Genomic DNA, 24730 nt, shown 5'->3' with positions numbered 1-24730 from the left:
CACAGCTTTGTTTTGTTTTACCTTGTTTCAACTACAAGCTATTTGTGTATTATTATAGCAATGTATGTATGTATTGTCACGGGGCGGATGAAGCACAGCACAAACAGAGGCGTTTGAACCCCGGAGGGCACGTTTATTTAACAATATATGTGATACGTGAATGGTGAGCCGGTGCACAACCGCTGTCAGTGGCGTTATCTTCTGGGTGCTCGGTGCTCAGGGTGCAGTCGGTGAGTACGGCAACGGTGAATCTTGGGGGAATTAGCTCTGTGTCGCGGTTCAAGGACTGGCTTCTAGAAGATACAAAAGAGACAACAGTCAGAGACAGCATGTAGGAGTGTGGTAGCTCACTGGAGTGCGAGCCTGACGTGGCTTATCTGGCCACCGGCAAACGAGCTCCAGGTGCGGCGAGTCCGGTGATCAGTGGCTTTCCCAGGTGATGGTGGTTTATTCCCAGGGCAACGCTGATGGTAGCTCGGGACGCCCGTCACAGTATATATATATATATATATATATATATATATTGGCAGGAGGAGCCAACGACAGACACAGTGGGTGTGGCGTCAGGCTTTTTTATTAACAGAAATATACAAAATAAAGTGTCCAGGGGGGAAAAGTGCCCACAATAAACAGGGGAACTGGTGTCCTTGTCGTGCTGCAGGGGAAGAGCAGGTCAGGTAGTGTTCCAGGGGGAAGGGTCCAGGTAAGGGGTGGAGTTGGGACCGATCAGCCTGTGACGAGCAGGTGCACATGTTCCTCGCTGCTAGGGACGCTGGTACAGCTGGTCAGGTCTTTGGCGGGTGCAGTCTGTATGTGACCGGGCCGATTCTTTCCACCACGGTGTAGGGTCCCAGCCAGTTTGCTAAGAACTTGCACGCAGCCGTAGGAACGAGGACCATGACCTTGTTACCGGGCTGGAATTCCTGTGGTTGGGCTGCCCAGTTGTAGTGTCGCTTTTGGGCCTGCTGAGCCTTGCACAGGTGGTCCCGGACTAACAGCATGGCGCTGCCTATCCGTTCCCTCATCTCCTTGACATGCTTTACAACGATGTGATAAGCTGCCGGCTGCCCGTTCACCCTAACCCTAGCTTCCGGGTTTTCCTTGGGCGGCTCGTGGTGGACAATGCAGCCAGCCAGCCAGCCACCCAGAGTGCAGGGGGTGCCGGATCTTCCATTGGAATCGGCTCGTCGTGAGCAGAGGGAACCGCTGGCCTGTTGACTGGTCGTGGCGTGCCCTCCGGTGCCTGTCGCTCCTGGACCACCCCCTGGGGAAAAGGCGGCGCTTGCTCCTCAGACTCCTGATGTTGGGCCGCGCCTGAACGAGCTCCATGGTGGTAGCTGGGTTCCTCATCCTGACAGCTTGTCTGTGTAAGCGGGGAAGGGCTCTTAGGAAACGATCGACTGCGACCTGCTCCGCTCCCTGACCCGCCACTAGCGCTCAGGCGGGTAGATGTGGGTTGTACTCCCAGCGGTGGAAATGCTGGGCTGCGGCGATGGGTGAAAGGCTGAGCCAGGAGAGAATCTCTTGGGGTACTTCTGGTTAGCTCTCATCCGCCTCGCTGGAAAGGGAGAAATACGCACGCTGCGCCTCGCCGGTTAACAGGGGGGCCAGTATCCGTGCTCACTCCTCTGGGTGCCAACCTTCTGCATTGGCAGTTATCTCGAACATTTGCATGAATGCCTCGGGATCGTCATGTGCGGACATTTTTGGTGGCTCGGGCTCTGGGGTCAGGCAGCGGAATGTGTTGGGCGGCGGCAGCAAGCTCCTGCTCCGCTTCGAGTTGCCAGATGCTCGATTTAATTGTTGCTGACGGACGCTGACCTCGGTGAGCCGTTGTAGCAGTTCTTCCATGGCGGGGGAGTGCTATGCCAAGCAGTAAACTAAGGGAAACAGAAAAAAAACAAGGGGGTGAAGATGAGATCGCTTGCGGTGTTTCTTCACTCTTGCCCACATTCTCCACAAGTGTGACTGGGTGAAGAAGCACACAGCAAGGAGGGCTCAAATCAAAACCTCGGAGGGTGGAGTTATTTAACAAAAGATTTTGTAACACTTTGCATGTCTTTATAGTCACTTTTGTTCAGTTTAATGCATCCATGCTAAAGAAAAGTAGATTCATTTATTTAATAACTTCACATGTGTTGAGGTTTTTACACTTGTTCTCAGTTCTCATTTACCAAACCAGTTCAGACACGCTTCTTTGAAAATGACTATATATATATATATATATATATATATATATATATATATATATATATATATATATATATATAATATCTCAGTACCTGACATCAGTGATTCTGGTCTGGAATCAGGGTCTTTCTTGGACACAGCAGCAAAGAGGACGGCTGTGAAGGACAGACTGAAAGCTGCCGGTCATAACCTCATAACACTGGTCCTGTAACGGAGCAACAATTGACATGAATGTGAGTGGAGCCTAACGACAAGCTGAGTGTGTCATCATTACATTTCAGTGTGATATTGTCTCAAGGTCAGTTTGAAATGGGATTCTTGCTGTAAAGGGTTTTAACAAGTGGGTTTAATGAGAGTTTAACAAGTCAGGGATAAGGTTACTTTCTGACTTTCTTTGTGAGGCCAGCATCGTCACATTTATTGATTGAAGTGTTTCAAAAGAAACTTCAAAACTTCAGGAGTTACGCAGTTTATTGCTAAATAAATGTCATGCAAATAATGTCAGATCATTTCAAACCTTTTTTCTATTTGTATTTTATACATACTCAGAAATAAAGGTACAAAAGCTGTCACTGGACAGGTACCTTTTAAAAATACACTTTTGTACCCATTAGGCTCAAAAAATGGACCCTTTAGGTACAAATATGTCCCTTTTAAAAATCTACCGCCCCAGTGACAACTTTTGTACCTTTTATTTTTAAGAGTGTATTTGCACTAAAAGGTATAATATACAGTATTATCATAATTCACTGTGTTCATGTTTTATCCTAATCCTTAGAAATAGCAGAATGTATCACTTAAAGTGTAACATAACAAATAAATACACACATTAACCCTCTGTCCACTAAAAGACACACTGCAATCATCTGCAAATGTACACGCTTTATTCAAATATATTTACACTAAATGTATAATTGAAATTACATTTCTTTATATGATTCAATGAATTTATAAAACCACAAGCTGGATTTAGACAGCACAGACTCCTTTTGCCAACCAACTAAAAATCTATTACATCTAAACATTAATAAATATGAATTATATGTACAATTTAGTGTCTAGTGCCTCTGTCTGTTCCTCTTATTTACACAATGTCCCATTTCTCCCTTTTCTCTACTCTCTATCTGATCTCTGGTTTCTGCTGGTGCTGTGTGTTCAGCTCCTCCAGGATCCACACAGAGCCCCTCACGGACTGAAGATGACCAGGAAGCAGTTCTCTGCACTTCCTGTGTCACTCCTGCTCTCCCTATACAAACAGTCGAAAGCATTGATCTAGACTGATCCCAACGACACAATCCAGCCGTGACTGCTGTGATTCAGAAAGTGTGTGTCACTGGTCTTACACCTGTTCAGTTTAACCAGGGGTGGCTCTCAATGTCCTCTAAACTGGGCCGGTCTGATGCCGATGCACGGAGACACCAGCGAATCAGCTGACGGCACTCTGTTACACACAACACAGCCTTCAGCAACACAAAAGCACACGCTTCACCTGGATCTGGACGTGATGTCCGTCTCTTGCCTGTAGACAGCTCTCTAGGGAAGGTCAGCCTGCTTTTGGAGGTGACCCTGCGTGCTCCTCTGAAGGGGAAACAGCCGCACAGGATGCTGTAGAGCGTCACCCCGACCGACCAAACCGTAGCCGGTCCTGCGTAATAGCGGTGCTGCCTAAACCACTCAGGAGGGGCGTATTCAAGAGTGCCTGAGAGACACAACAAGACCACAAACGTCCGATCAAAATCTTCCCTTTGGTGTTCACAAACACATGACTGCAGTGAGATCAAAGCAACCTGCAAATTGTTGGTAGGCCGAGTCTTGCAGCAGATCTCCACAGCCGAAGTCCAGCAGCTTGATGTCGTGTGATTCAGTGGAGATCAGAAGGTTCTCAGGTTTGACGTCCCGGTGCAGGACTCCGCGGCTCTCGCAGTGTTTCAGCGCCGTGATCAGCTGCAGCAGGACCTTTTTGGCCAAAGTCTCCTCCAGACATCCGTTCTCCTCGCAGAAACTCTGGAGATCTTTGCAAGGAACGGGACGCTCCAGGATCATGGTGTAGCGTCTGCGATGGTCAAACCACTCCAGCAGCTGCAGGACGTTTGGGCAGGCAGGAGCCGAATTGACCAGGGTCATCAAAGCCACCTCCAGCGGCAGCAGACCCTGACCTTCCTGCAGAGTCCAAAGATCCGTTACATCCAGAGCTGAATGCAGATTCACAACAGATTCACCTTCAACTCACCACGTTCAGCGTCTCAGGCGCCCTGCTTTTGCAAACGTACTTGATGGCAACCTGTGAACAGATAAACCACAGGAAATCACGCATTCACTGATATGGCCATTTCTAAAAGATGTTTGAATTAAGCAGGGAAGGAAATGTCTTACTGGCAGTCTGTCGGACCTGCGTATCCCAGCATGCACCGAGCCGAATCCACCTCGGCCCAGCAATGGGCCCTTGACATACGCTTCTGAAACGCACAAGAAATGTATAAACAGAACATTTTCTATTAATAACCGAATCATGACATCTTTGATAATCCTGACCTCTGCGGGAGCGTTTGGCTGGTCTTGTGTTGGAGGTGGACGGCCCTTCATCCTCCCGGCCGCCGCTCTGCCGCTTCCTCTTCCTGTGAGGCTGATCTGTGGACACAGAAACAGCCAGGTCAGAAGGCAGAGGTGCGATGTATCCTGGTAGCTCTTGGCTCAGGGGCTGCTCTGGGTCACGATCACCAGAGCCTCGTCTCCCATCCTCCTGAGCAGCCGTCTGAGAGATACCAGCGCTCCTGGATCTGGAGCGGCCCGAGGCTGAAATATTACACACTTACAATACTTCATACTGTTTTATTAACAGTCAATAATCAAAACATATTTAGCACCGTTTATCTGTCACGTGGAACAAGATACACATCACTTAACTTAAATATAACGGGTTGCACAAGCTGTCAAACAATGCACATACCAATAATAAATATCCTAAAATAATCAATTAAAAAACATACCTCGTCTTTCGTCCGAGTGAGCCATTGACGACCTCCTCCAAACTCCTCAAAATAAGAAAATAGGGAGAAAGAAAATTAATAGAATAAAATGAAATACAATAACTATACAAGACACAAGTGCAGAAATAAGTTTAGTTATAGAACAAATAACAGTTTAAAACTCTTCTCCAAGAAAATCCGCTGATCTCCGTCTGAAATAAAAGTCTTCTTCTCGGGAATCCTCCGATGAGCTTCAGAAAGCAACAAGATCTGATCAGAAAATACTCAAATGTCTCCTCGTCTCACAATCAACAGATAGCGATGGGTTCGAGTGTTTATATATTCAGTCAGAACTCATAACACGCGTCGCTATAGCAACTAAGACGCGAATCATGCCGGCGCTTACGTCAGTTCCGCATCGCGCGTGCATGTCAGCACGAGTTGAATATTTATGCAATTATTCATTTCTATTTTAAATGTAATAATTATAATAGTTTGTTTCATCTGAACACTTTAATTATTTAACTATTTTAAAAACAGCTTTGAATGAATATTAAGGGCGTTTAATTAGCAAGATTTCATTCAACAGTTCAATAAACGACGCTGATATTAAATGACTTACATTGTCTGACTGCAACGCTTTTTCATGATTTTGCTCTGTTTCCTCAAAGAAAATAGTTTTAAATGAGTTTTGTTTATGCATGAATGTGCGTTTTTAAACGAACGAGTCAATGATTCAGTTAGACACTCATTAAGAAAAGACTCCTGAATGAATCAGTCTTATGAACGAATCAATTCGTATGATTCTATGTTTTAGTTTCAATTGTAAAATACTCATTCTGGAACTAGTTATTTTAATATTTCTGTATATATATATATATAGTCTTAGTTAGACTGTTTCTAATCTTTTCAGCCAAAATATATTAAAAAATTCTTAAATTAGAGGGACTGTAAGTTTACTGACAAAGCTTTCAAGCAAAATCTCTCACTTAATTTTGACTCACTTTTTCCTAAAATGAAGCAATAATTTTTAAAAAACAGAAAAAATGTATGTAGGAAAAGCATATTTCACAGTGCAGCAACAAAAACAACATTGGTCATAAAATTGGGAAGGACTAAAAAAGAAGTCCAGATATTCTTGTCTGGTGACAATCTGTTAAATGAGCATAAATTGTATTATTATTTGGTAAGCTATTGTTTCTTTTAATATGGCGTGTAAGCTATTTTGTCTGTAAATGTCCCTATAGTGAAATTTGCTGATATGATCAAACCAGTGTGCATTAAAAAATAAATAAAATAAAGTGAGCTGCATTAAAACACAATGGAGCTCAACAAGAGTTTTCTGCTTGTAATTGTGGAAATTGCTTGATTTATTGACTTGTCTCTAAGGATCCTCGCTCTTATACTAAATACTAAACACAATGAAAATGAATTGACTTTGAAAGACACACACCTTGTTTATGTCTGTGTTGTGGTTTGTGATGGTGACCCCCGAGACCTTTTGTACTCTGTCATCTAGTGGACATTTTATATTGTCATTTTTGCGGTTAATATTCATTTTAGTAGAGTTACGTAATGCATTGTTGGAAATTAACACGAATGAATATAGAGCTAATACATTTATCTGAAAGTATTTGCCATAAAACAACATATATGGACATTTGCATTTCATATTAAAATCAGTCTATGTAAAATGTACTACAGATTCACTCAGAAACTCCATTTGTTGTAATGACTTGTGGATGTAGCTTCGAAATAATTCTATTAAAACACATCAGGTATCTACATAGCCTATAGGATCATAAAAACAGGCCATTTCTAAATCATTAACATTACATTTTAAAATGACAAATATCATAAAATCATTAACAGGAACCTATAACACGCATATATTCTTTATTCTCCAATTTACTGAACAGGATACTCTATTTTAGTTGATCTCATTATTTTGTAACGGGTCTTTTATACTTGCGGGGAACAGGAAGTGTTTTTGTTGGTCTTTCTCGCTGCTGTTAAATGAATGGCTCTATAGACTAATAAAAAGAATTAGAACGTGTGGCGCGAGCGTTCTTTGAGGCGCTTATGTCGTCACAGTAGATGTTTGAAAAGAATGTCGAAGATTAAACTTGTGCTGCTTCAGTCTCGCATCGGTATCACATCTGATCTGCTGGTGAGTCCACGATAAACTTATGTTTTTATATTGCTTTATTGACTTAATTTGCATATGAGTCATCTTAATCCTTAACGGTGTTTCCGCGTGAACTGAATTAGAGCCAAATCACATTTATTAGTGTTGTGAATATCCCTTTATGAAACCCGAACACGCAACATACATTAACTACTGCTATTTGCGATTTTAATACACATTTTTATTTCATTTTTCCCTTATTCAATACTTTGTGGTACTTCTTACGTGGCTGAATAAATTCAAATGTAATATAGGTTGTGATAAAAAGTCATCTGCAGTAAGATGGAAACACAAATTAGGGCTTAGCTTCTTTCCATTAACATCAAACAGTAAACGCGCAAAAGTGTTTTGGGGTCATTATTTAAGAAAAATTATTTGAAAAAGGTATTGCAGTATAAAAGCAAACGTCAAAAACCTGTTCTAGAATTATGTTATTACTATAGGTATATGTTGTAGAGTACAGGTGAGGTTTCTTGACTAGAGGTAAGTGTTGTATAATGCAGTTAAGTCCTGTAGAATACAGGTAAGGTTTGTAGAATACAGGTAAGGTTTGTAGAATACAGGTAAGGTTTGTAGAATAAAGGTAAGTGTTGTATAATACAGTTAGGTCCTGTAGAATACAGGTAATGTTTGTTGAATAAAGGTTAGTGTTGTACAGTACAGGTAAGTCTTATAGAGTACAGATAAGTTCTTTAGCATATGTAACAGGTAGTATAAATTAGTATTTGGGGGCTTGTTCACTTTAAATGGTATGGGTCTAAAATGGTTCAAGTTTGCCATTGTAACGGTTCTGTTCAAATGGAAATATATTTGGTTTGGTTCGATATATATTTCATTCCATTCAGTAGTTTATCTAACACAGACGGCTCTTTCGGGAGTGTGTGTGAGCGTCGGGGAAAATAATGGTGTAGGTGCCGGTTTGATTTGGCAGCGATTGCCAAGTGAAAGCATCCATTTTTCTGGGAGCAATTGATTGGGTGTGGTAATATACCTTTGTGGGGAGTATCGCTAAAACTTCCTCATGCGACTCAGAGCCTGCTGAGGAAGTGTTGTGTTATTTTCCCTGCTTTTTACAGGTATTACTGTGATATATGTGTAAACTCATCACTGTGTGTTTTTATAATGCATGCCAAGAGTATGAACCTTTATATTAGTAGTTGAAAGAGTGTGATATTCACTGCAATAGTGCTGCTTGCACTATTGGAGGCACATGGCCGTGGTGTGCAGCACATGGATGCAAGGTGATTTCCCTTCTCACAAATCTAGTGAGATGCACATATTTTGTGTTACATTCAGTTATACATTTGATAATTGTTATGAGTTGTATAAGAGATTATACAGTTATTACTTTAAGTTACTTTATTTTACTACAATTACAAACAATTACAAATGTATGGAACAGTTTGCATATAAAAATGGGTTTGTCTGTTTTATGCAAACACAGTATATCCATACGGTGACGGATTTGCTTTCATGATTGATTTGTGAAATGTAATGTAATTGTGTACGATATGAGTAAAAGTCTTCATCAAGAAACATCGTCGTAACACTCGTGGTTATTTTCCCCTGCTTTTTCCAGGGCGTTACACATACAGGTAAGGTTTGTTGACTAAAGATAAGTGTTGTAGAATACAGTTAAGTCCTGTAGAGCACAGGTAAGGTTTGTTAAATACAGGTAAGTGTTTTAGAGTACAAGTACAGTTATTGACTAAAGGTAAGTCCTGTAGAGCACAGGTAAGGTTTGTTAAATACAGGTGAGTGTTTTAGAGTACAGGTACAGTTTTTACAGTCCTGCAGTACAGTCCTGCATAATAAAGGTAATAAGGTAATAAGGTTAGTTGACTAAAGGTAAGTCCTGCAGAATACAGGTAAGGTTTGTTGAATGAAGGTAAGTGATTTAGAAAACAGGTAAGTCCTGTAGAATACAGGTAAGGTATGTTGACTAAAGGTAAGTGTTTTAGAGTACAGGTACAGTTTGTTAACTAAAGGTCAGTCCTGCAGAATAAAGGTAAGTCCTGTAAAATACAGGTAAGGTTTGTTGACTAAACGTAAGTCCTGTAGAATACAGTTAAGGTTTGTTGAATAAAGGTAAGTGTTTGTAGAGTACAGGTACAGTTTGTTAACTAAAGGTCAGTCCTGCAGAATAAAGGTAAGTCCTGTAAAATACAGGTAAGGTTTGTTGACTAAAGGTAAGTCCTGTAGAATACAGCTAAGGTTTGGTAAAAACAGGTAAGTGTTTTAGAGTACAAGTACAGTTTGTTGACTAAAGGTAAGTCCTGTAAAGTATAAGTAAGGTTTGTTGGTTAAAGGTAAGTCCTGCAGAATAAAGGTAAGTCCTGTAGAATACAGGTAAGGTTTCTTAATTAAAGGTAAGTGTTTTAGAGCACAAGGAAGGTCTGTTGAGTAAAGGTAAGTCCTCTAGAACACAGGTAAGGTTTGTTGAATAAAGGTAGGTCTTGCAGAAAACAGGTTAGGTTTGTTAAATAAAGTGTTGTAAAATACAGTTAAGGTTTGTTGAGTGTTTTTTTGTAAGTGCATTTAAATGACTAAATGTAAATGTAGAGTGCAGGAAAGGTTTATTGACTAAAAGTATTTGTTTTAGAGTCCAGGTACATTTTGTTGATTTAAAGGTAAGTCCTGTAGAATACAAGCAAGGTTTGTTAATTAAAGGTAGGTACTGCAGAATACAGGTAAAGTTTGTTGAGTGTAGGTAAATGTTTTTGAGTACAGGTACAGTTTGTTGACTAAAGGTAAGTCCTGTTGAATACATGTAAGGTTTGGTGAATGAAGGTAAGTGATTTAGAAAACAGGTAAGTCCTGAAGAATACAGGTAAGGTTTATTGACTAAAGGTAAGTGTTTTAGAGTACAGATTAGGTTTGTTGACTAAAGGTTAGTCCTGTAACATATAAGTAAGGTTTGTTGATTAAAGGTAAGTCCTACAGAATACAGGTAAGGTTTGTTGAATGAAGGAAAGTCCTGCAGAATACAGGTAAAGTTTGTTGAATAAAGGAAAGTGTTTTAGAGTACAGATACAGTTTGTTGACTAAAGGTAAGTCCTGTAGAGTACAGGTAAGGTTTGTTAAATGAAGGTAAGTGTTTTAAAGTACAAGTAAATTCTGTTGATTAAAGGAAAGCATTGTAAAATACAGATTAGGTCTGTTGACTAAAGGTGAGTCCTGTAAAAAATAAGTAAGGTTAGTTGAGTAAAGGTAAGTAAGGTTTGGTGAATGAAGGTAAGTGATTTAGAAAACAGGTAAGTCCTGTAGAATACACGTACAGTTTGTTGACTAAAGGTAAGTCCTGCAGAATACAGGTAAGGTTTATTGACTAAAGGTAAGTGTTTTAGAGTACAGATTAGGTCTGTTGACTAAAGGATATTCCTGTAACATATAGGTAAGGTTTGTTGATTAAAGGTAAGTCCTGCAGAATACAGGTAAGGTTTCTTGACTAAAGGTTAGTGTTTTAGAGTACAAGTAAGGTCTGTTGAGTAAAGATAAGTCCTCTAGAATACAGATTAGGTTTGTTGACTAAAGGTCAGTCCTGCAGAATAAAGGTAAGGTTTGTTGAATAAAAGTAAGTGTTTCAGAGTACAGATTAGGTTTGTTGACTAAAGGTCAGTCCTGTACAATACAGGTAAGGTTTGTTAAACACAGGTAAGCATTTTAGAGTACAGATTAGGTCTGTTGAGTAAAGGTAAGTGTTGTACAGTACAGGTAAGTCCTGTAGAATACAGGTAAGGTTTGTTGAATGAAGGTAAGACCTGTAAAATACGAGTAAGGTTTGTTGACTAAAGGTAAGTCCTGTAGAGTACATGTAAGGTTTGTTAAAAACAGGTAAGTGTTTTAGAGTACAGGTACAGTTTGTTGACTAAAGGTAAGTCCTGCGGAATAAAGGTAAGTCCTGTACAATACAGGTAAGGTTTGTTAAACACAGGTAAGCATTTTAGAGTACAGATTAGGTCTGCTGAGTAAAGGTAAGTGTTGTACAGTACAGGTAAGTCCTGTAGAATATAGGTAAGCTTTGTTGAATGAAGGTAAGTCCTGTAGAGTACAGGTAAGGTTTGTTAAATACAGGTAAGCGTTTTAGAGTACAGGTACGGTTTGTTGACTAAAGGCAAGTCTTGCAGAATACAGGTAAGGTTTGTTGAATAAAGGTAAGTGTTGTAGAGTACAGGTAATGTTTGTTGAGCACAAGTAAGTGTTTTAGAATGCAGGTAAGTTCTGTAGAGTGCAGGTAAAGTCCTGCAGTACTTATTGCAGTAAACAGTAACATGCCGAAAAAATAATATTTAATGTGTCTAAAAGCAGTCTAAAGAGATAAAGACAGATAAAACACTGAAGTAAATGCATGTAAACACAAACGTAAATGTATCTTTATACACTATATTGAAAAAAGTATTGGGGTTCCCCTTCCAATAAACAGGTTGAACTACTTTAGTTTATTATTTTTTTTTTTATTAAGTTTATTATTAAGTATGTATTTATTATTATAATATCCATGAGTACAAATCGTAATGTTAAATCATACAATGATGTTCTAGGAATTGTGGATAGAAATTTTTGGACAGGACTCTAACATGACAATGCCTCTATGTATAAGGCAAGTTTATATAAGAGATGATTGGTTGAGTCAGTGTGGAGTCTAAAATGAACGTTACCAGTGTAAGACAAGTCTGATGTAACCTTAACTTAATGAAGTAAATAGAGCATGATCTAACATAATGTCAAATAACGCTGCTTCTGGTTATTTTAATGACCACAAGAACAATGTCAGAGCTGTAGCCCAAGGCTGATGATACACAGGGCAATTGAGAAGAGGTAACAGATCTTTATTTGGATCATTTAGATCAGTCGTGGGCTCCATGTATCATCAGTCTGCAAGCCTCATTGATTCAGGACAGGTCCAGCTCCAGTCTACAGCCATGATCCCGGTCCATATCAGTATCATTTTCCAGTAATAAAACCAACAACTCAAATAAACAATGTAAAAATATTTTGGAATAAAGAGTGATTTTTTTCACAAAACACAAGTCTTCAGTGTTGTTTTCACACTTGAGTTTATTCTGATTGAACTTTAGTATCTGTATCAAGTAACTGTTTAAAAATCAAATTTATATTATTTTACTTTTGAAGTCTAATCTAAAATTGAAACAATGAGGTCAATGTAATTGTTATGTTGGGCATATCCTACATTCACTCTTTGGTCTGCTATGTTATGCAAATAATGTCATATCATTTCAAACCTGCTGTTTTTATCTATTTGTATTTCAAACACACTCAGACATAAAGGTACAAAAGCTGTCACTGGGCGGTACCTTTTTAAAAATACACTTTTGTACCTATTAGGTTGTCACACATGTGGACTCTTTTGTTGTTGTTTTGTCTTCTCCCATGTGTTCAGAGTGACCTACTTTCTATTAATTGTCTAATTGTCTTCAGCTGTGTCTTGTTAATTTAGTCAGTTCCTGTGTGTATTTAAGTTCCAGTTTGCTTCTGTTTAATCGTCATTAATGTCTGTGGTCTTTTTGTTCTGCCTGCTTGCAACTATATTGCTATTTTGTTCTTTTGTAGATGATTAAAACTGTTTTAGTTTATTTTTCTCATTGAGTGCTCCTTCTCGCTAACCACACCGTGAGCGTGATCCAGTCTACTTCTGGAAATAGTTGAACGTGGACAAACTTAACCCATTTACAGCTGTATTTAGCTTTTTTCCCACTTCAGACCAATGAAAAGGCACCTTAATAACAGGTTACTGCAATCCAGAAATGCATTTTTGATTCTTTGTGTGATATTTTTAAATTCAGCTTTTGACTGCAATGCAGTGGACAATGGATCATTTTTTTAAGATGTTGATTAAAATGTTATTTTCTTCTGCCACTAAAGCCACAAGAGCATTTTTTACAATCAGTAGTGATAGACATAAAATGTCAATGAAGTTAGAAAAGGAAACAGGATTCAGAGATCTGTTGAAATCTGTTAATAAAGTAGACTGTGAGCTCATTCAAACTGTTCAGAAGTCTATAGCAGAGCTGGGTGATTTTCCATCAGTCCTGCAGTAGAATATGAATCTGATTATGAAATATGAATCTGTGACCACGAGATCCTGAACTACTCCTAATAAATAAATAACTGAAGAGTAGGAGAATAAAATTTGAATATCCTAGTTAGAAAGTGAAATAAATGATTGATAAATGTCTCAGAAAAGCAAGAACTTGGAAAAACCTTTACACTTGGAAATCTAACACTTTTCTTCAGGCAATGTCAAATCTAGTGAGTGTTATATAATTAGATTACATTACGTTAATAAGTATATTTCCTCCTTAGAACATCATATAAATAAATCTCTGAAGTTTGATTCAGTGAGTTTGTGTTGTTTGTGATGCTCTCGTCATCAGCTGCAGTATCTCTCAGCTGTATCAGTGCAGTCACTGTGACTCTGACTCACAGCTTTTTGTACGACTCTTTATCACTGTGTGAACACATAACTACTACTGATATAGTGTCTACTCATACAGTAATAATCTCCTGTATCTTCAGTCTGGACTCCACTGATGGTCAGAGAGAAATCACTTCCATAGCTTGATCCACTTCCACTGAATCTAGATGGAGTTCCTGAATAAAGGCTTCTTATGTAATAAATGAGGAGTTTAGGAGCTTCTCCAGGTTTCTGCTGATACCAAGACACACAGTTACTACAGCCAGAAATCGGCTGACTGGTTTTACAGCTGATCATAACAGTTTCTCCTTGTTTGATGGATTTTATTTCTGGATTCTGAGTCACTGTCACTTGTCCCCGGATCCCTGAAATAAGACATTCAGTGGTTATTGGACTGTTTCATAAGATGTGTGTAATGATATTTAGTGCAGTATTTAGTTAAATATTTACCCTGAATACAGAGAGTCAGAGTCCAGATGAGGATGAGGATGTTGTTCATTGTAGTAGTTGAGTCTTGTGTGATGATGAAGATTGTGTTGTGTTCTGCTCTCAGTCATGAAGTGTTAAACTCACAGCACTATAAACACTCTCATGTAAAGTGTCTCTATGTAAATGATCTTCAGAGGTCGGGGAGGCAGCAGAAAGAGTCTCTTGTTGTCTTTGGAGTAAACAGGAGGAGTTGAGCTGAAGTCAGGAGAAGATGGCACTTTAACTGCTGACTCATCAACTGAAGACGTCGTGGTTCAGGGTCGAAACGTTTGAGGAAGTTTGGACACCACCTGACGATCTTTCTCTGGCTGAAAGCTGGAGTCAAAAGACTGTGATGTTGTTAGCACACAGATCTAATAACAAACACTGATCTTCTACATTCTACCAATATATGACTGTTGAGAATCAATTTTTGAATCATTGTGTGACAACATAATGTTTTAAACATTTAATCTTTAAAGGAACACGTTTTTGTGGATACTTCATTGGTTCTTGTGACACACACACACTCTCACAGATTATATACTTTATTTGATTCCACATTACAAGGTAAATTCATTAGGAATCAAATCTTCTGAAAGTTCCAACACGTTTTTAAACAAGAAGCACACTGCCTTGAGTTTACCATTTCAAGGGTACAAAAACATCGCTTTTCCAAATATACATGCTTCCTATGACAGCTGAAATAGAGCAGTACTTTGCTAGCTGTTTGGCCCTTGTTTTCCGTAACCCCCCAATACAAAGTCCACTAACAACCAGCCTGTGTACATGACCCAAACTGCCAAACACAAGCACAATAAGTCGGCTCTTGTAACCCAGGCTCTCAGTGGCAGATAGTAAAGGTTGATATTTCAGAATCTTTGTACAGTAAGAGTCCTCCATAAACAAATCAAATGCACATGACACTTCAAAATAAATGACTGTTTTACTAGTTTGGGATATGTAAACAATGTCTGGTGTGTTGGGAATGCCTAAAAAGATGTTCGCAACTGAATTATACCAATGTGGCTGTACCATAGTGTGTTTGTACAACTGTCCATCAGTCCCACAGGGGATCTGGGCAGCAATAAGCTCAACAAGTCTGTCATGTCTTGCGATATACAGTCCTTTATATGCTGGGCAGCCATTCATGATGTGCGCTACTGACTCCAGATGTTGTAGAGGTTCATGCAAAATGCAGAAGGGGGAATGTATATGGAAACCACAGAGAAAGATTGTATCTTGTGGGGAGAACCTGCAGGCGGGCTTTCACACAAAATATGAGGATCTCCTCATTCAGGGTGGTATTACTGTATATGGTGTGTGACACTGAGTGGTCTGCACAGGTCAATTTGGTCAGCTTTCCCTGAAGCTTTAAGTTAGACCAATACTCCATATTACGAGCTCTTTGGATGGACATGAGAGTCTGCCTTGATGTTTTTGATAAGAGGAAGTATGTGGTGTTGTTATAATCCAGTCTAGCTTCCACCGTAACCGATGCATCCTCCACCACTGCGTCCGAGACCTCTACAGGCTGAAGGCTGTGGATCCACTTTAGTTGCGTACCTGTTCTCCAGCATAAATTGTTTAAATCAGGCCAATCTGACGACACACCAAACCCCTGCGCCCTTCCATCCAGCTTTCCACTGCTCTTCCTTTTAAAGCCCAAGAAGCTGTCTTCCCCTCCGCATGCCTGTAGTACCTTCCTTCTTTTAAAGTCCAGTAGCAGAGATGCTCTCGCCAATCTCCTCACGCTGGTATCATCGCAGTTCAGCATGTTAGTAAGATGTGACTGACGTGAGGCTATATATTCCACATGCAGTTTGGGACACCGAGCCCTCCATCCTGTCTCTTCTGGAAGATAAAGCACCTTGTAGAGTGCGTATTGAGGTACAGCCATTTCCTTACCAATTGCACAGTTTTATTATCCATTTCACACAAAACCTTCTGTGAGATATGGACATTTGCAAAAAGGTGCTGTATTTTAGAAAAAGCTATATCTCTAATCGCTTGAATCTTCATAATGACCGGAAGAGGTGATGCATCAATCAAATCCAGGCTGATGGTAAACTGATGTTCTAAATCAGTCACTTGTTCATTCCAGTCCCCAGCGATGTTGAATTTGTGACCCAGATAGTTGTAAATTTCATGTCTGGCATACACTCTAAGAGGCTGGTCTAAAATGGTGAAAGAAGGTGGCTGGTCAGTCTTAGATCTATACCAGCGGTTGCCACCGCTCCTCCTCTCCCAGAAGACCGCATATTTGCTCTGCTTTACTTGAAGGCCAGACCAGGTCAAAAAACTGTTGGTGCAGGTAAGCATGTTCTTAATCACTCCCTCATCGCGAGATGACCACATCACACACACACACGCACACACACACACACACACTTCTCACACACACACACACACACACACACACACACACACACACTCTTCACTGGTGTCTGATAATAGATTTATTGAGATAAAGATGAGTGATAATCAGCTGGTCATGTGATCTCAACATAAGATATTGACACATAAGTTACTGCAAAAACATGAATAAATAATGAATAAATGATTAGTTAAATGTGTAAATAGAGTCAGTTCAGGTCATTTAGTGCACATTTTAACTCTTCATGAAGGTACTAATGATTTATAATCATTTTCAAATATTTTTATGTACAGATTTGACTGTAATCATGTTTATGTGAATTAATATTCACTAATGATGTGTGTTTCTCTCTCAGTGTGTTGAAGTGTTTGTGTCTCTGCTGGAGTTTGTGTTCACTCGAGTGAAGAGAGAGTTTTTGTACTGAGTCTTTCATTAGATCGTATCACTGTGGTACACTTTCAGTGGAGGAACTAAACTGGTGCTCGGTAAGTCTTTTTAATTCTCCAAACATACAATTTATGAATAAAATATTTATTACAGGTTTATTTTCTTGATTAGTTTTAACTCTGTGTTCATACGTAACTAAACTTCTTTTGTAGATATACAAAAATAAACAGATTTGATATCAGAATATATATAGCAGCTACTTTCTGTAGTTCAGTCAGTGATTCTGAATCTCGTTTGATATCGTTGTTTTTATAATTCAGTCATTTTAAAAACAAGAACGATTTGTCAAAAAATATATAAATTCTGTTGATTCTGTATTTTCTAATTATAAAAACATATTATTTTTAGTTACAAAATCTTTGTTTAAATTTTAGTTATAAAGAACTGAAAAGTTGAAAAATATCTAAAAGAGATTTTTCTTTGGGATGTAAAACCTAATGAAATTTAAGCAGTCGGTGTCTTCTGTGTTTAATTTCATTCATGAGATTGAATTGAAGAATTGAAATATAAAGTGAGTCTGTAACTTGTATATTGTGTGTATATCAGCTCATTTCTAATGTTTTCTAATATATTCAGCAACATAATATTAACTTCATCTGAACTGTGTCACAACATTTCATCTTAAATTAGTCACATTTTTAGCTGTATTTAAAAAAAATAAAACATGAGAGGACTATTTAGCGCTGCTTCTTATAATTCAGTGCTTTTAAATACAGGAACGATTTGTAAAAACCAAAAAAGAAAGGAAGAAAAAAAATATATATAATTTCAGTTGATTCAGTTGTTTTCTAATTACGAACAACAGTGATATCATTTTAGTCACAAAATCTCTGTTTAAATTTAATTTATAAAGAATTTAAAAATATTCAACAGAAAAAAAACACTAATCAGTCGGTGTCTTGTGTGTTTAGTTTTATTTATGACGTCTAATTGAATTAAAATGTATAGTGATTCTGTAACTTGTATATTGTGTGTATATCAGCTCATTTCTAATGTTTTCTATTATAATCAGCAACATAACTTAACTTCATCTGAACTGTGGTCACAAAATTTTAGCTTAAAATAGTTATATTTTATTAGGTGTAAAATAAATTTAAAAACATTAACAGAATATTTATCATAAAATACTAAACTACTGGAATCGAAGCGGTCAGTGCCCTGCTTTAGTTTAGTTTTCTTTCTGAAGTTTGATATAAATGTAGGCAGTGATCGTGTAGTTTGTGTTTATCACATGAACTGTGATGAGATGGTGATCGTGACTCGCGCCCTCACGCCTGCTGCTGAAAGTCCTGTAGAAATGCTGTGAACGCTGCAGAAGAGTGTGTTTGTGAATGTGTTGTGTTTGTCTCCTGCAGCTGGTCCCACAGAGAAGCCCTCAGTGTCTCTGCTGCCGCCTCTTCTCTGCAGATCTCTGGAGACTCAGCCGCACTGCTCTGCCTGCTCAGCTCTTACTCTCCACAGGGGGCGCAGGTGAGCTGGACGCTGGACGACTCAGAGGTCACCGAGGGGGTCGTGACCAGCGCAGAGAGCGAGCGGGACGGCCTCTACAGCCGCAGTAGCGTCCTGACCCTCAGCAAAGCACGCTGGGAAAAGGGAGAGAAGTACGTCTGCAGAGTAACACATGATGGAGCTTCTCGTGACGTCTCGCGTTCCACAAGAGTCGCTGTTAGTCGCCGCAGTGCTGATGTTTCTCTCCTGAAGATGAGCCGTATCTGAGTGTCCTGTGTCAGGCAGGATTCACGTGAGTCTAGTGCTGCAGCTGTAGTCATTTACTGTAACTCAAGACTGAAAGAGAGCTCTAGTGTCAAAGCACTGGCTGATCTTTCAATCTGCTGTGTTTGCTGCAACATTCAATAAAGCTTCTCAACAAGCTCCGTTTGTGTCCGACCACATCATTCCACAACTAACAGATCAAGACGCATGTAGTGTTTTTCACAAGCTCCATCAGTAGCAGTAAATGGAGTCAAATAAAGCTCTTGGGGTTTGAACATGGTCTCTGGAGACAGAGCTGCTCTATTCTGAGACCGTCACAATCACTCCACCCTGACCATGAAAATGAGATTTTCAGACCGTTTGATTGGTCCATAATCTGGACGGAAACAGATGGGTTTCGCTTCTCTAGTCAAGCAGAACAGATGTTACTCTCAGTATATTTAAATTACGCTGTTCTAATTTTTATTTTGAATATTAACATTTTAAGAACATCGTAAGAATGCACTTTTAGCAAATAGCACTTTTACCTTTAGTGTACTTATGTAGTGAATTAATGTGCTTCATAAAATATATTAAAATGACTTTTAAAAAGGAAACTGAAGCTCATTATACGCTCATTACATAAATATTATTAAGCAGGCCTTAACATGGTTGCTGTATAACTGTTACTTTAAACCCATTAAAAGGTTTAAAGGATGGTTTTGCTATTTTCATACATAAAGTAAACATACAATATACTTCAATTAATAGTAAAATAGTATGTTTTATATAAATATAGTGAAACTTCACTTAAGTCGTGCTTGTCTTAAATATATTTCTTAAAAGACAGAAGAAGTGATTGAATGAATTGATTGACATTATATTTAACTAAAACACTGACTTAGTTTCATCAGGAATATAATATTTGTGTTGTAATGATATCGTGTTATGAGTGTGTGTTCTCTGATCAGTGTTGTGTGTGATTGTGTTGTAGAGCAGCTGCAGTATCTCTCAGCTGTATCAGTGCAGTCACTGTGACTCTGACAGCTTTTTGTACGACTCTTTATCACTGTGTGAACACATAACTACCACTGATATAGTGTACACTCATACAGTAATAATCTCCTGTATCTTCAGTCTGACTCCACTGATGGTCAGAGAGAAATCAGTCCCTGATCCACTTCCACTGAATCTAGATGGAGTTCCTGACTGGAGTCTGTTTGTGTAATAAATGAGGAGTTTAGGAGCTTCTCCAGGTTTCTGCTGATACCAAGAAACACAGCTACCACAGTTAGTAAGTGTTTGACTGGTTTTACAGCTGATCGTAACAGTTTCTCCTTGTTTGATGGATTTTATTTCTGGATTCTGAGTCACTGTCATTTGTCCCCAGCTCTCTGAAAAAGACATTTTAGCTGTTTAGTGAACATTTTGACCAAATATTATACTATAATAACTTTTCATAAAATATTTACCCCGAATACAGAGAGACAGAGTCCAGATGAGGATGAGGATGTTGTTCATTGTAGTAGTTGATGATGAAGATTGTGTTGTGTTCTGCTCTCAGTCATGAAGTGTTAAACTCACAGCACTATAAACACTCTCATGTAAAGTGTCTCTATGTAAATGATCTTCAGTCTCAGACCGCAGATGAATTCATTCAGTCACGTTATTCATATATTCTCTAAACTTATTTTGTATGTAAATATTCTCTTTCTCATGGAGCAGGAGTGTCTCTCTCTGTTTTATTTCAGTTTTATCTACATTATAAAAAGAATGTAGATAACTATTTTATATGGGCCGGACTGTCAGGATCCTTTCCTGACCGTCATGTGTGTCCTGTCTTTGTTTAATGTTTCTTTCTTTGTGTTTGTCATGTGCTTCTCTTCTTCTGTCTCCTTGTTTCCTGTTACCACGGACTCTTGTTTAGTCCTCGTTTGTCTGAGTCTTGTCTTCTGTTCCTCTTGTTCTCTGTACTTTTATAATGTTCTTGTCTTCTCTCTTGTGTTGTTAGTTTGATAACTCTACCTGTTGTGTTAACGTCAGTGTTTGTGTAGCCAGGTATAACAGGCCCATTGATAATATTATAATAATTGAGTTCACTAAAAAAAAAAAAAAAAAAAAAAGAGAGAGAGACTGTTTATTTTCTGTATCTCTATTTGTTCACATCAGCAGATTTTTTAGTTCTCTTATCGCAGTTGTATGCATCACACAGTACGTATTCCCACGTGGGTGTACGTAGCCTCAGCAGTCAATCAGAGGTTACGCAGGTCACGTTCAGCGTGTCGACACAGAGACAAGGCGCGGGTGCAGCTTCTTCCTGTTTTTTCTCAAATCATAGCCAGACAGACGGGGTAGCTGTGTGCTAGCAAGGAGACAAAACCAGGACAAAATTTTGAAGGTTGCCTTAAAAAAAAGGAAAAAGAAAGAGTCGGAGCACATTTCACCCAAGATCCGAGTCGTGTTATAGAACAAAGGAGAGAAGTTACGTCGGCTAACCTCTTGCCCTTTTGTCTGGGAAGTTGCCACGAAGTCCATCATCGTCGTGTTACACTTTGATATACCCGGAGCAACGGTGAGATATGTGCCATTTTAGCTGTTGCATTTTAGGTGCTATATTATCCTTGTTTTCCGTGTGTTGAAGGGAAACAGTGATGATATTAATGTAATAAGTAAACTGAAGTGCATAAAGTTAAGTTCTCAGAAATTATATACTTAAGACTGAATGTTGTACAACGGAAAGACAGAAGAATGAAGATTTATGTCAAAGTTACATGTAAAGGGTTGTGTTTTTTGACATTTTATATCCTGATTGATGCATCTGAGAATGAATGGTATTGAATGTAAATTTTCTGACCCGGTCTGCAGGTCAGGTTTTTTTTTTTAGGACGGATGTTGTCCAGAACCAACATCTTGCTGATTTCGATGGCGAGCCAAGTCCACTGAGGAAAGTCCAGCACCGATTTCCCTATTCACCCCCACATAATACTTACCTTACAAGTATCTTTGGAACAAGGTGAACTGCACAACCTCTACAGCAAATACACCGGAAACTATTTTTTAAATTTTTGTTTAAGGGCCCGACGGACATTCTTTTATTTTCTAGTGTGCACACTACTACTTTTATTTTTGTAACTTTTGGGGGTTATTCCACATTTTGTACAAACCGAACAGGTCAACTGTCAAGTGTAAACAATATAAGAGTGGCTACTCAACTGTTACTCTTGTGTCTGCCTTATTTTTGATGCTCAGTACCGTGGCTCCTGTCGAATTTGGTATCTTCTGATTCTGGTCCAGGGTCCATTACTAGTAGAGGCTATTATTATACTGTAATTCACTTTTATATCGTTAAAATTGGTTACATTTGCTACTGTGTCTCCTCAATCTCAGAGTCTTTGATTATTCCCTGTCTAAAGTTGTCTTTGTTTTTGTCAGTCATCTGTCCTGTCCGATCCGGTCCTGTCCTGTCTGGTCCGGTCCTGTCCAGCTGGCTGTGGACTGGCTTCACCTCAATACTATCAGAGCTCTGGTCATTATCTTCTCAGTGTCTTCACCTCTCTGGTCAACCGTCATCTGGGGCTGGACTCAGTCTCCTCTCAGCCTGACTACTGTCTGGACTGTGTTCACTTCTCTCATCTAGTCTACCTGTTTCTTAAATAAAGCTGTTGACACTCACCGTGTTTTTGAGTCCTCTCTTCAGATCCCTGACACGTCATCAGCTTGAGTTCAGTTTATGAGAGCAGCTTCTAATTCTCCATTAACACACAAGTATGAAGAAAACAACACACATATTAATAACTATTTTGTTTGTCCTGAAGCTTATTGTTAGTCGTGTATTAAACTCAATCACACACTGTTTAAACCGGTCTTAAGTTGCTGAAGAATATCTGTAACAACAAACACATTGCATTGGTCAAAATGAATGATGTTTCTTTTATTCCTAAAATCATAAAGTAAAGATCATGTTCTTTGAAGACATTTAGTAAACTTACATTTTGATTAGTAATATGCATAGCTAAGAACTTAATATGGATAACTTTAAAGGTGATCTTTTTTTAACCAGAGAATCTTGTTTTTTAGAGTCTTTCAGGATCTGTATTTTCGCCACTTGATGGTGCCAATTTTCCTGTGTTTCTTTCTCTCAGCTAATTAGGTTTATTAGTCCTAGCCCTGTCTGGTTAGCTTCCCTATTTAAGTGGCTTTCTTGTTTGTCATTTGTGTTTGGTTATTTTTGCTCGCTGGTGCCCTTTTGGTTCATGTTTAAGTTCTCTTGAGTCATCTCTTTTCTTTGAATTTTTGTCCCTGGGCTTCTGATATTCTGATATTTTTTTGTCCACTCTTGAGAGAAGTAATTTGCCTTTTGGAGTAGTTTTTGTTTGGACTGTTATTTTTTTGTCCTGGAAATAAAAGATTTTTTTTTTTTTTTACTTTTGTGTCATTTTGGGTTCAACACTTCGGTGGGAGAATATCTTATTACGGCACTAGAGACCCATGTTCAAGTCCGGTTCTGACAGAGTCTGAGGGTCATTTAGGTGTTTTTTTATTTTCAGGTGTGTTTTCATGCATCTTCACTGAAGAGATGATTGAGTTTGGTCACCCCACCATAAAGTCCAGATCAGTGGAGTGTCTCTGTGATGTTTGTTCTTCTGTAGGTTTCTCTCATCTTCTATGATCATGGAGCTCAACTCAAGTGACCATCAGGTTCTCGGTCATCAGTCTAGACAAGGCCTTTCTCCATTAATTGCTCAGTTTGTCCAGAAGATCAGTTTTAGGAGAAGTCCTGTTTGTTACAAACGTCTTTCATTAAGAGAAAACATCTCAGAGAAATCCTCTCTGAAGTGTTTGATTCAGTGAGTTTGTGTTGTTTGTGATCCTCTCATCATCAGCTGCAGTATCTCTCAGCTGTATCATCAGTGCAGTCTCTGTGACTCTGACTCACAACTTTTGTACGACTCTTTATCACTGTGTGAACACCCAGCTACCACTGATATAGTGTGCACTCTGACAGTAATAATCTCCTGTATCTTCAGTCTGGACTCCTCTGATGGTCAGAGAGAAATCACTGTCAGATCCACTTCCACTGAATCTAGATGGAGTTCCTGACTGGAGGCTGTTAACTCTATATATCAGGAGTTTAGGAGCTTCTCCAGGTTTCTGCTGATACCAGTGTAAGAAGTCACCATTATAAACTCTGCTGCTGGTTTTACAGTTTATTGTGACGTCTTGTCCTTGAGTTGTTGTTATTAATGATGGACTCTGAGTTACAGTGATCTGTCCTCTACACTCTGAAAGAGAAAGAAAAATAACTTTTAAATATTTGATGTACATTTCACATTTCAAAGAATGAATAATAATCATCAATTTTTTCACACAAACCTTGAGCAAACAGCGTGAGAGTCCAGATGAGGATGAGGATGTTGTTCATTGTAGTAGTTGAGTCTTGTGTGATGATGAAGATTGTGTTGTGTTCTGCTCTCAGTCATGAAGTGTTAAACTCACAGCACTATAAACACTCTCAGAGCACTGAAGCATGTCTGATGATGTAAAGAAGTGGGCGGGATTCACAACAGCTTGAGCTGCACTATGTACTGTATTATTATGGGTCTAATAATTTCAGATATAGATGAAAGCATTTATTAAAGCCATTATTTTATACTGTGGTCTTGAATGCAGCATCACTCTGTCACGTTCCCGGACTTTGTTATTGTTTTCGTCTCGTGCCATGTGTTCCCTGTGGCCTGCCTTTCCTCCATGTTAATTGTATGATTGTCTGCAGCCGTGTCTCGTCAGTCAGTGTTGTCAATTACCCTCGTGTATTTAAGTCCTGTGTTTTGAGTTCTGTTGGTCCGAGCGTCGAGGTCCTTACCTGATGTCTTTACGTGTGTTTATCCTGCCTGCCTGTTCTACCTGCCTGCCTGCCTGCCTTTATATCTTTATTTTGTCATTCTTGAGATTAAATCCATTTAAGT

At 39.0% G+C, this 24730-nt stretch overlaps 1 long non-coding RNA gene and 3 gene segments (V, D, J or C); 2 read left to right on the top strand and 2 right to left on the bottom strand.

Moving 5' to 3' along the window:
* LOC122332361 overlaps positions 1-18788 on the top strand; it is a gene marked incomplete at its 5' end in the record, with an annotated part of 51421 nt that extends 32633 nt beyond the window's left edge. The window contains 1 exon segment of the C gene segment in view: positions 18428-18788. Within this exon segment, the coding sequence occupies positions 18428-18788 (361 nt within the window).
* A 1055-nt stretch (positions 18789-19843) lies between these two features.
* Positions 19844-20388, bottom strand: LOC122332352. The segment is given in 2 exon segments: positions 19844-20158; positions 20237-20388. Coding segments are annotated over 2 exon segments (336 nt in total).
* An 829-nt stretch (positions 20389-21217) lies between these two features.
* Positions 21218-22436, top strand: LOC122332363. 2 transcript variants are annotated; one of them, XR_006248477.1, is made up of 3 exons: positions 21218-21336; positions 21630-21777; positions 22197-22436. It is a non-coding gene; the product is annotated as an uncharacterized LOC122332363 (long non-coding RNA). The 2 variants fall into 2 exon arrangements; XR_006248476.1 differs by having other exon boundaries at positions 21630-22436.
* A 1284-nt stretch (positions 22437-23720) lies between these two features.
* On the bottom strand, positions 23721-24272 carry LOC122332333. The segment is given in 2 exon segments: positions 23721-24046; positions 24138-24272. Coding segments are annotated over 2 exon segments (375 nt in total).
* Between the last annotated feature and the right edge of the window lie 458 nt (positions 24273-24730).

The sequence above is a fragment of the Puntigrus tetrazona genome, unplaced genomic scaffold (genome assembly GCF_018831695.1).
Source record: "Puntigrus tetrazona isolate hp1 unplaced genomic scaffold, ASM1883169v1 S000000009, whole genome shotgun sequence".
Classification (NCBI taxonomy): domain Eukaryota; kingdom Metazoa; phylum Chordata; class Actinopteri; order Cypriniformes; family Cyprinidae; genus Puntigrus; species Puntigrus tetrazona.
Note: the sequence above shows the minus strand (reverse complement) of the source record. Positions and strands in the feature narration are given on the sequence as shown.